This window comes from Chinchilla lanigera, unplaced genomic scaffold, assembly GCF_000276665.1.
Source record: "Chinchilla lanigera isolate Chin_1 unplaced genomic scaffold, ChiLan1.0 scaffold00022, whole genome shotgun sequence".
In the NCBI taxonomy this organism is placed as follows: Eukaryota; Metazoa; Chordata; class Mammalia; order Rodentia; family Chinchillidae; genus Chinchilla; species Chinchilla lanigera.
In genome coordinates this window covers 23837944-23849495 of record NW_004955423.1, presented here as the reverse complement: position 1 = coordinate 23849495, position 11552 = coordinate 23837944, and the positions used below count along the sequence as shown (strand labels likewise).

The 11552-nt window shown below is 49.9% G+C and overlaps 1 protein-coding gene across 1 annotated transcript in view; it reads left to right on the top strand.

Annotated features, from left to right (window-relative positions):
- Il23r (interleukin 23 receptor) overlaps window positions 1-8154 on the top strand; it is a 43850-nt gene extending 35696 nt beyond the window's left edge. The window contains exons 9-11 of the mRNA XM_005385277.2: window positions 1475-1577; window positions 4299-4389; window positions 6380-8154. Of these exons, the coding sequence (XP_005385334.2) occupies window positions 1475-1577; window positions 4299-4389; window positions 6380-7033 (848 nt within the window). The 3' untranslated portion in view covers window positions 7034-8154. The remainder of the gene's footprint in view (window positions 1-1474; window positions 1578-4298; window positions 4390-6379) is intronic.
- Window positions 8155-11552: the final 3398 nt, after the last annotated feature.

Below are 11552 nucleotides of genomic sequence, written 5' to 3'. Positions count from 1 at the left end.
AAAAAAAAAAAAAAAAAAGAGAAGTCAGTGCAAGTTCAGTGTATGCAGACCTGTCTTCCTGGAGCTTCTGTTCTTGTGGGTGGGGGAGATGGCAAACGAAATGGGGGGAGTGTCAGGGCAGGCAGGTTGTGAAGAAGCCAGCAGCGAGCTCAGGGTGCTCGGGTGGAGCATGGAAGTGCACCCTAGTACGTCTGGAGGAGCCGTGGAGGCCAGGAACCCAAGGCCGCTGTACCAGACGGGATTCTCATCCCTACTGTGTGCAAGACGAAACCTGAGCCTCCACCATTGTGTCACCGTGCACAGATGTCGCAGGCCCGAGAAGGGCCCCGTCCAGCCCGGCCTTGGCCTCTCCACCCCGGCCGTGAGCTCCCTCCCAGCCTATGGCACCCGCACATTCCCCACCCAGCTCCCAGCACCGATGCCCAAGCGCCCAGGCAGGTGGCGGCCGTAACCCCCAGTGGCTGGAACTCTTCACCAGCAGCTCTTTAGCTGCAGGGAAGCAGGAATTCCCTCTGCCGCCGGGGTTGGGGTGAGTGAAAGCTGTGCAGGCCCCTGAGGGTGTGGTAGGCACATCTGGACATAGCCAGGGTTGTGGAGCCAATAACCAGGGAGGACGGAGCGGGCTGGAGGGAGACGATACCCCACCCGGCCCTTGAGAAAATGCCAACCCAAGTCAGATCTTCTATAGGTGTCTTCTATATTTGAAAATAGAAGGTTTGTTTCATGCACTAGGAGAAAATGCAACAAAGCCCAGCGAGTAACACCTGTCTGATAAATTTTATTAATTACTTGAAGATTTCAGGCGCTTGATTCAACTGTGTGTATGTGTGTGTGTGTGTGTGTGTGTGTGTGGCACCAGGAATTGAACTCACGACCTTGCACTTGCCAGGCAGACACTGTGCCGCAGAGCTGTATCCCCGACCCTAATTCAACTTTAAATCACTAGAAAAGCATTGTTAGCATAAGTGCAAGACGTATGGCACAGAAATGTCTTTCCTCAGTAGGAAAAGTTTCTCAAAGGATGTCGAGAAGTCACACATCAATTCTGACTCACAAAGGTTAAAAAAATAAAAGCCCAACCCTCCGTGGCAGCTGTGGCCAGCGTGAGACCTTGTCACAAGCCCTCGGGAATTCTCACCTGTGTCAGACAAAGCAAATGCGGCCCGTCCCTGCAGCTGTTTGTATAAGAGACGCAGGTACAGGCAGCCGCAGCCACAGGGACGCCCGTCTAGAGACCCCTGGCTTCGGGTGCAGCCGTTCTTGGTGCTCACACCAAAAGCTCTGTCCTGGATGCAGCTTCTCGGGATGGGAGGAGCAGCCCTCACAGGACAGTCCGCCGGGAGGCTGGCTTCGCAGGCTTTTCCTCTTCCTGTGGGATTGGTGCCCTTCTCCGGGGCGGGGTAGAAGGAGCCAGGCCTCTGTGTCACTCGTACACCAGTGCCTAGTTAAAATGACTTTTCTCTCCTTTCATCAGACCGCAGGCAAGATGTCGGACTCTTATCAGGAATGGTCTTCTTCGCCGTGACACTGTCGATTCTTTCTCTGATCGGGATCTTTAACAGATCGCTCCGCTCTGGGTAGGTTTCAGAGACTCCACTTTCTGATTATACACGTGTGCTATCAAAATTCTTTGACTGACCAGACGAACGCATTAACAAAGATTCGTACAGAGAAAGAAAAGAGAAGACCAGCATTCAGTGAGGACATAGGGGCCAAACTCTACAAATGTCACTTTTTCCCCCCTCACAGTGACCCACCAGGAAAGCTCGGGGCAGTTTTACAAAGACCCAGAGAAGCAGGATTCTTAGCCCAAGGCCACAGAGCACTAAGCCAGGCCTCCAGCCCAGGCTACGGCAGGACAGCCTCTCTCCCGCCCTCTACCTTTTTATTGGGTCTCGGTACCATCTACAGGGATTGATTCTTTTTGTTTGTCCGCATTTGATTTGAGGACAGGATCTCGCTTTGTAGTTCAGACTGCCCTTGAGCTTACTACATGGCCCAGGCTTGCTACATGGCTCAGGCATGCTCCTGCCTCAGCCTCCTGAGTGCTGGGTTCACAGATGTGCACTACAGCACCCTGCCAGTGCCCAGATTCTAGAGGGTGGAGCTGCCTTGAGTTCCACCCAAGCAGATGAGCAGATCCAATATGCAAAGAAGCGTGGTGGTGCTGGAACAGGTCCTTCTGTTACCGCAATGGCGCTGTCTTTAGAATCCACCCCTAAAGCACCTATGGCTTCCTTTAGTCACTCCCCCCAGAATGGTGACGTTTGAGGCAAGTGACTGAAAATTACTTAGGAAAGCAAGACTTTTGATTTTCTTTTCTTGTTTGGTACTGGGAATTGAACTCAGGACCTTGGGCTTGCCAGGCAGGCGGTGTGCCGCTGAGCTGTAGCCTCAGCCCAAGGCCTTTGCTTCTCTCACTTTGACTGACGCGCTGAGTATTCCTGCTATGCTGATAGAGTCGTTCACAGGGCTGTTTCCGGTGGCACACGCTGCACTCAGACCCTGCCCTGTGCTCTTTCCAAATTGGCCCCGAGCTTCTTTTCTGTCATCACTTTTGCCTTGTGACATCATCTTTCTTGTAAATGCACAACCACCGTGCGGTAGAAAGATGATTGTAAGAAGCTATGCTAAATAAAGTACCCTGATGCCTTCCTGTCTACTGCTCAGAACTTCGGAAAGATTTCCAAATTTAAATTGCATGCTAACAGATCCCTGCTATGGTTGTGAGGAGGGAAAGATAATAGAGAATTTTATTTTAGGTTGTGTTAAAATATATGTGATTACAGAGTCCCTGGAAATCTCTCAATGTTCAAACTAGTACCCCATAAAAACATTAATATTCCTACTATTATCTAAAGAGTCCTAGTTAGTTCAGATGACATTGAGTTTGCTACTAAACATGTCATAAAGCCAGCTTTCAGTTGGCGATGACAAATAAGGAAATAGAGCAATCCTGGGTGAACTTAATTATTTAAATAAGTCCCCTTTTCATAAATGGGATAACTTCAGTATAACTGTTTTGCCTATAAGCAGGTCATTATTCACTTGTTTTTTCCAGTCTTTATCTTTCATTAGCACGTGTTTGCAGCACACGATGACCTCAGTCCCGGGGGAGCTGGTGTCTGTGTACAACACACCTTCATCCTTCTCCCGCCTTCCCTCTCTCCCCCTCCTCCTCCCCCACCTCCCGTCCCATTAGAGACCGTCATTTAGTAGCACAGCACATTATTTATGAAAGCCTACCTCAGAAGCAGAGCTGGAGAATGAACCCCAAGGCATATTAAGTACAATGAAACCAAGGGTTGATAAATGTCTATAAATACAATCTTACGGTGTCCACATGCGGTAGAAAAACTTTGCAAAGCTAGTAGCAGGAACTTGCTAGTTTGGTCCTTTTTAAAATAGAGATACAGTCTAAATGGTAAAAACAAAACCAAACAAAACCACTGTGTAAATACAGGTAAAGAAATCATTTTTAGACTGGCGTCCAGGGTCAAGCAGGGCCTGGGAAGTCCTTCCAGCATTTGGCTGGAGTTTAATAGAAATTGCCAGAGACCTGCTAAGGCGATGGCCACGCCCTATCGGCTGCTCACGGGTGAAAAGGAGCCTGAGTTAGCTCTGTCCCCTCCTCCGTCTGGGGACACCCCTGTGCCCTAATCAGTTTGGACTGTTGATGTGGAGGACGCTTGTAAACTCGACGGCAGAGCCAAGGGAACTGGCAGGCACAAGTGGGCATGTGCAGCTCCTCTTGCTGCCCCCGCTCTGCTGCCGCCCCACTCACCACCGGCCAGCGGACACCAGCCGTGCCTGGCCCACGGCGGCCAGGCAGGTCCTCCCGCCTCCCGCGCCTCCCACAGGTGAGGAGGGAGACGCACCGTGATCAGCACAAGCCTAGTCAGGCCAACCACAGGGTGCAGAAAGAAGCTGGAACGAGCATTTTAATGTCTGAGTCTCTTTTTTAAGAGTTGTGGCTGTCATGGAAAGGTCTGCAAAGTGTCCCTTAAGCTTTTCCGACTTTCCCACGCCCGCATCACCTGCTCAGAGCAGCTGGCCACGCTTAGCCAGTGCAGTTTCTCCCTCTTCTTTTGAATCCGGTGTCTTAAATCCTCCTGCTCGTCGGAAAGAAACAGAGCAGCAAGCAAAGTGGTGAATCTGGGAAGACACGGAGTCAACGCCTCACCGCTCTCCTGCACCGGAAGTCTGCTTCTTACGCGGGTCCCTCCCTAACCCCCGCGGGGCCTGCGCCGGTCCCCCAGCAGCACGGTTCTTCTAATGTGTCTTCTTCATTCCTTTAGAATTAAAAGAAAAATCTTACTGCTGATACCAGCGTGGCTCCATGAAGAGATTCCTCACATGGAGAACAGCAGCGTCGTGAAGATGCTGCAGGTAACCATCGAACCAAAACGGGATCGAGGCCAAGAGCGCAGGCCAGTGATGACAGCAGCAGGCCCGTCCAGATACGTGTGTGCACGTACAGCATCATTCTCTAGCTGTAGGAACGAAGCTGTACATAGCTAGCCCTACTTACAGGAGCTGAGAGAGAAGCCATGCTGGCCACATGAGAAGAGCGGGTGGAAGAGGCGATCGCCAGCAAGTGTCACTTGGAGACCAAGAGATCGCTAGCCATCTTCGGAGGGAAGGGCGAGCAGAGGAAGCTGGGTGGGAGGAGCCCAAAGACTCAGACAGGCTTTGGAATTCCTCGAGATGGGAACAGGGGGACTGGGAGATGAGCCCAGGGGAACACGAGGAGGTCATGGGGGGGACATGGTGCCACCAGCGTGTGCCCAGGAGGATGCTGAGGACAGGCCGTGGGGCAGGGGAAGGGCCCGCCCTTTGCGTTTCCAGCCTTCCGGGCTCCAGCCCCAGCCCCGGGACAGGTGTGTCACCTAAGCACATTGTGGGTGATGAGAAGTGCAGGACGGAGAGGAGCCCAAGTGTGTGAGGGAGCTGACACAGAACGAGGGCAGGGATTGGCCTGGGGGGCACGGGACACTACAAGCTGAGAGGGGGCGTGGGGAGAGAGGTTAGAGGCAAGAACAGCGTGCTGGGTAGCAGACAGCGGCATCTGTCAGATCAAGGGCTGTGTTCCAAGCTCTGCTGAGCCCTCCAATCAGCTGCTTCCCACTGAGCCACTGGCCCCAAGCCTGGCAGGTTCCCACAGGGGCTGGGCCGCCTCAGGTGACCCGGCTAAGGAGCTTCTGCTCGGCCAGGTGGCCTTCCCATCCCGGGCTCTGGGGATCTGGGTTTCTGCCCAGGAGATGGAGAACAGCTGTCTGGGTCGGCTTGGGCTGTGATGACAGAACTCACAGACGAGGAGTTCCAACAGCGGAGGACCTCTGCTTCCTTGTCACGCTCCTGGAGGCCAGGAAGCCCAAGGCCAAGGTGGAGAGGGGTCAGTGTGGCTCTCTAGTGGATGGGTGGTGGACAGGTGGACGGCTGTTTTCAGGAGGGTCCATCCATGTGACCTCATCAGCTCCCAGGGTCTCCACCTCCAAATAATAGCGCATTGGCTTGAACACATGAACAGGGGGAGGGGTGTTACAAACATGCAGTCTGTAACAGGTGGCTATAATTTCATAACTGCATTGGATGGTAATTATTTCCCTAAGAGACTAATCAAATCCGTTTCTTGTCCAGAAAGATCAAGGTGCTGAAATCCACATCTGTGCAAATTCTGAGTAGCTCTACATTTTCAGAACAAAGCATTTATCGCAACCTTACTCTCAACATATGAGCAAAATAGGAGTCTCTGCCCTTTCTTGTATTTAAAAAATAAAGTATTTTCTTCTAGTGAAGCTCCATAATATTAAGATATAGTCCAACTATTCTGAAGCCCTACTTTTATTAGTATTGTTATCATCATTATCCTCATCATTATTATTATTCTAGTTTTTGAGAGAGTCTCAATAATGTAGTTCAGGCTGGTCTTGAACTTACTATGTAGTCCAGGCTGACCTTGAACTTGGGGCAATCTTCCTGCCTCAGCCTCCTGAGTGCTAGGAAACAGGAATGTGCCCCTATGTTCGGCTCCAAAACCCAACTTTTAAAAGGTCCTGAAGTAATCTGAATGTTAGTATGTTAATATGCAAGGCTCTTCTTTCTCTTTAAAAAAAAAAAAAATCAAGAAATGTGCTTAAATTGTGGAGCATTTTTATTATTACTTTGCTTCAGTCTCCTCTTGGGAGAATTTAATTATGATCTGAAAGCAAGTAAGGTAGCAAAAGACAAAGGAAGGAAAGCAGTTGGGAAGACAAACAATATTTGAAAAGGGAGAGGAAAAGGAAAGTCAACAGGAAGAACACCCCCAGTCCTTCAGTTATCCAGTTGGCTCCTTTAGATGGCTTTTATGAAACAAAACATGTCTCTTTTTTCCTAGGAAAAACATGAATTTGTGAATAATAATTCCAGCGAGCAGGTCCTTTATGTTGATCCCACGATTACAGAGATAACAGAAGTTCTTCCCCCAGAGGAGCGCAAGCCAGCCAGTTACAGAGAGGAGATGAATACAGGAGCCCAGGACGCAAAAGCATCAGCATTTGCCCCGAGCACCGTGGTGTACATTCCTGACCTCACCTCTGGATATAAACCCCAGATCTCAAGTTTCCTCTCTGCAGGAAATCATGTCAGCAGCAGCAATGAAACCGGTCCTCCAACCCCTAAACCAACAGTGGACTCCTTCGACCTAGGAAGGAGTGCCAGGGTTAGAAGATATCCTCAGTTTACGCTTCCTGTCTCCAGTGTGAATTCACTAAGCAACACACTAATTCTTGAAGAGTTGAGCCTCATTCTCGATCAAGGCGAATGCGGTCCTCCTGACACACGGAACTCAGCAGAGGGAGAAAGCTCCTTGCTTTTGGAAAACGATTCTGCCAGCGATGCTATCCCAGAGCAGACCGTACTGCCGGATGAATTTGTCTCCTGCCTGGGGATCGTGGATGAGGAGTTGCCATCTCTGAACCCTTACTTTCCACAAAACATTTTGGAAAGCCACTTCAATAGGATTTCACTCTTGGAAAAGCAGAGCTTGTAGCCAAAGTCCAAATGGGAAGCTGTCCTGGAGTCGGAAGTTCTCTCTTCCCCTCCATGGAAATGCCATTCTGTGCCAAGGTCCCAAAGAGGGGCGTGCTTCATGGTCACACAACAAGAGCAGCATTAGTAGGGAAACCAATGCATTTTTAAAAGAACCGCACTCCTTCCTCTTCATAGCTTCCTTCCCTGAAAGGTACAGAGTCTCTCTGCCACGTCGAGGAAGGATAAATAACACAAGATGTGCGGGGGTGAAAAAAATGCCAGAAATCAAAATACCAGCATCTGCTTGCAAAGCGAGAAGCAAGTTTAATTTTCATCTTAGCACTTCAAATTCTCTCGAGGAGATTAAAATATAGCTCCAGACAGCAAACTAAGTAAAGGAAGGAAGAAAGAGGTAGTTGGTTAGCATATTTGCTGTCACATTTCTTCCACTACTTTCTATTCCGGTATTGGAGATTTGGTCTGGGGGTGTTTGGTCCAAGAGATGTAAAACAAAGATGTGTGGAGACGAATTCCCTCTCTGTGTTCACCGTGGTGCCTCTGTTCTCCTGCGGCATTGCTGGCACAGTATTTAAGCTATTATGGAATCCAGGAGAGGTAGCGGATGCAGGGTCAGCAAGACGCAGTTGTTCCTGGTACCGTCTATCTATTAGATAGGTCAGACATCCTTATTAGAACAGACACGTGCGTGCCTAGAGCTGCAGTGCAGACGCACACACGGCAGACATCACTAGCCGATCACCACACACCTCAATTTCCTTTTCATGGTTCTTTATTTGTTACACTTTATATATCCTCCAAGGAATCTGTTTCACATTCCTAACGGAACACCACTGTTAAAATATCTTGTTTTGCACCGTGTGCATTTGCTTTATTCTTCTCCCAAGAGAGAATCATGGTGAAACAAAGAGGCAAGGAGAACTGGAGCAGAAAGAACTGGACTGAGAGTCATCTCTGTTGTTTAATAACCTGCCGTGGACATTCGGTGACGTGGGAGTAATGGTGTTATAGTGCGTTTCACCATAACTGTAATTTATGGAATGTCGAAAAAGCTTTCGCAGCCGGGCATGGTGGTGCACGCCTGTTATCCCAGCAGCACTCGGGAGACTGAGGCAAGAGGATCGCTGCTAGTTTGAGGCCAGCCAGGGCTCCATGGCAAGACCCTGTCTCAAAAAAAGAAAAGAAAAGATAAAGCTTCTGCCAAGGTGGATGGAGAGCAGCACCGCTTGACGCCTGTGAGCGCCCTGTGTGGTGAGGAAGGCGGTTGTTTCCCTCCTGCAGTGTTTCCCACACCGCACTGCTGTCGGGGACAGAATAGACCAGACGGATCCCAGATCCCAGTTCTGCTGTTAGCCTTTGGGTCCAGGTGACTGGAAATCATACTTGGCCCCTGCCCCAGTTCATGGGGAAATTTCAACTGCTTTATCACAGTGCCACGCTGGCCCGGAAGCCGAGTTCTCTTTCCATTTAACCAGAATTCACTGGACCACTCAGTACCCATGACACGAGCCAGGTACCCGGGAAATGACAGATGTGAACACAGCCAAGCCCTGCAGCCTTGGGGGTTGTGCTCTAGGGGCAAGGAGCACCCCATGGCGAGGACAGCCCTTGGCTTCAAAGACCAGCATTTCAGTGGGCAAGTGATGGGGGTGGGGGTGGAGAGAGCCGGAAGGAGATAAAGAAGGAAAACGACAGACAGCGAGTGCTGGGCGTGCAGGTGAGGTGGGGTAACGTGGCAGGGAGCAACCTGTGTTACACGGGTGGCCAGGAAAACCCCTCAAAGAAGGGGTGCTGACGTCACCACCTGAACCTCAGGTCCCAGCCGGCCGTAAGCACCAGCATGCCACACACAAGGCCCTTGGGTGGGAAAGCCCTGGAGTGTCCCGGTCCTCCTTCCTTCCTTCCCCCGCCCACCCTGGCCTTTTGCAGCCAGCGTTTGCTGTCGATCCCAGGGACGAGGACACCTGCTTACACTTGCATTTCGCTCTCGGGCCTGTTACCAGTGTGCTTTCCCCGAGACCCACTGTATCTGTCAGCTTCCGACTTCGCGATGGGCACTGTCCTGCAGCCGGCGTGGGTTAGAGAGGAGGAAGAGGAGGAGGACAGGAGGAAGATGAGGAGGAGGAGAAAGAGACATGGCTGTCCAGGCACAGCCGGGGAGGAGGGGAGACGTGCAGAGAGAGCAGCGGGTTCTGGACAGCGCCAGAGCTGGCGAGGACATCCACTTTCCCCCGCGGCACCTTCCCTTCCCAGCCTCCCGCTCCCTTGTCTCCCGCAGCAGCAGCACAGGGAGGCCTGGTCAGGGCCCTGGCTCGGAGCTTGCCTGTGGGTTTGGAGGCTCTGCCTCTGAGAGTGGGATGTGTTTCCCTGGTGTTGGAAATGGGGTGGAGGGGCAAGGAGGCCTGAGGACGAGGCGGTCAGTGCCCTGGGCTGCTGTCTCTCTCTCCCGATGCGTCCCAGTGGTTCTCCCGCTCCTGTCCTCCTCCCTTGGACATGGAGACAGACACGGACACTGTGGCAGCAGAGGGGAGAGGTTTTCCAAGATAAGCCCTGCTCACTGATCTACAGTTGTGGTCTAAACACGGCAGGATCCCACGTGCTCCTCCACCCTCGCCTCTCCCCTCCCAGGCTGAGCCCCTCAGCCTGGAACTCAGGGCTGCGGCTCCTCCTCCACTTCAGCGCAGAGCGCCCACCTCAGGCCCGAGTGTAGTGCAGACCACCCCAAGCCCCAGGCCGCCCCAAAGCCCCAAGTGCCGGTCAGAGGGGCCTCATCTCTGGCTGGAAGTGGCGGCCACCCCATACCCAGTGTCACTTCGCTTCCCTCCAACCACTTTATCATAAAGAGCTGGGCTTTGTCCAAGGTTACATCTTTTGGATCACTAACAAATAAATATGGTGTCGTGAACATAATTAGATTCTATAAACCGAGAGACTGCCAACTCCTGCTGCGGCTTCTCTGTCTGTGAAGTAATCACACCAGTTACGGGAGGTTATGCTCTCATGGGAAATGTTACCCACTTGGCAGACACCATTGATTTAACATAAAATAAATGATTAAAAACAATTTCGGGACCTCTGTTGGGTAAAAGTGTGAAGCTAATATAAAATAATCGTATTCTGATAGGTGGAGCGGGTTGTGTACAACTTCTGTGGATGCCATAGTTAAGGCAAAATCACAAGAACGCCAGCACAGGTTTGACAGAATGTTATTACATTCTTTCTCAGGGATAAGATTGCACCATTAAATCCCAATTCATGTCTCATGGGAGGCTCTTTTAGCCATTTTGCTAATTTCACTTTTCAACTTAATTTGCCATCACCACCCTACATCTTTCATATCCAGAATTTCCATCAATTTTCTGAAGATGTATTCCCTTTATGATAATGTTCAGAATATAGATTCTTACCTAATTCTCATAATTAGCATTTAGCAACACATTGAAAACTCAGCTGTAAATGGTCCATTGGTATTTGGGGCAGTCAGCATATTCTAGCCTAGCTAAGAAAAATAAAAACAAACGAACAAGCAACACCCCAGACCTTCTAAGCTACATGGCAATATTGCAGAAACCTAGATCTTTTCTGTGACTGTTGTTTCAAAAATTCCAAGAAAACAAAGTGAGGTCTCTAACCACAAAGGCAAGCCTAAAATTAGCGCCTCTCTGAGCACAGGAAGGAAATCGTAAATAGTCGAGCACCGGGACCCAAGTGTGAGATACGGAAGTCAGCAAACCTGCTGCTTTCTTTCTGTGCACCTCCTGCTGCCTGAGTATTTCATGAGCCAAGCATGCTCGAGAAAGAATACACTGGTGAGATAAAGAGAAAGTGTTTTATTTTTAAACTGCACGTAATTTATGAAAATATATTTCTTTAAAAAAATCAAGGAAACTGGTGCGGTTGTAGTAAGGTGTCAACCCCCCTCTACGTCCCTTCTACCACCCCACCCTGTCAGCAAAGGTCAAGACACTCAGCCAGTGTCTTTTCATTTAAATGGTGAAAATGTAGTGTTTTTCTGTGACTTGCTCTTTTTCTCTTCATGACGTACCTTGGAAATCTTCCCATTTTATTGCGAAGCTTCCCCTTACTCTTTTAGGCAAGAGCAGTCCATAGAATAGTAGTCCATAGGAGTCCATAGAATACGTGCATCACAGTGCATTTACCTATTCGAGTGATGACATGCAGTTGTCTCGCAGTTTGCACTGCTGCACCCCTTCCTGTAACAAATCTCCTTATATACAGTGTATCATCACACATCATTGGGAATTTTGTAAAGGAGGCAGTATAAAGGAATACAGATTCTCTCTCCTTTTTTTTTTTTTTTTTTTTTTTTTGTTTTTGATTTTTGAGACAGGGTCTTATGGGCTGGCCTTGAACTTGCAGTGCCCCTCCTGCCTCAGCCTCCCAAGTGCTGGGATTACAGGAGAGCACCAGATTCTTAAATGTGGAATTGTTGGGTCGAGAAATAAAATCACTTATTTTTTGGTAAATAATGCCAATTATTTCTCGGGCCCCCAGCCTCG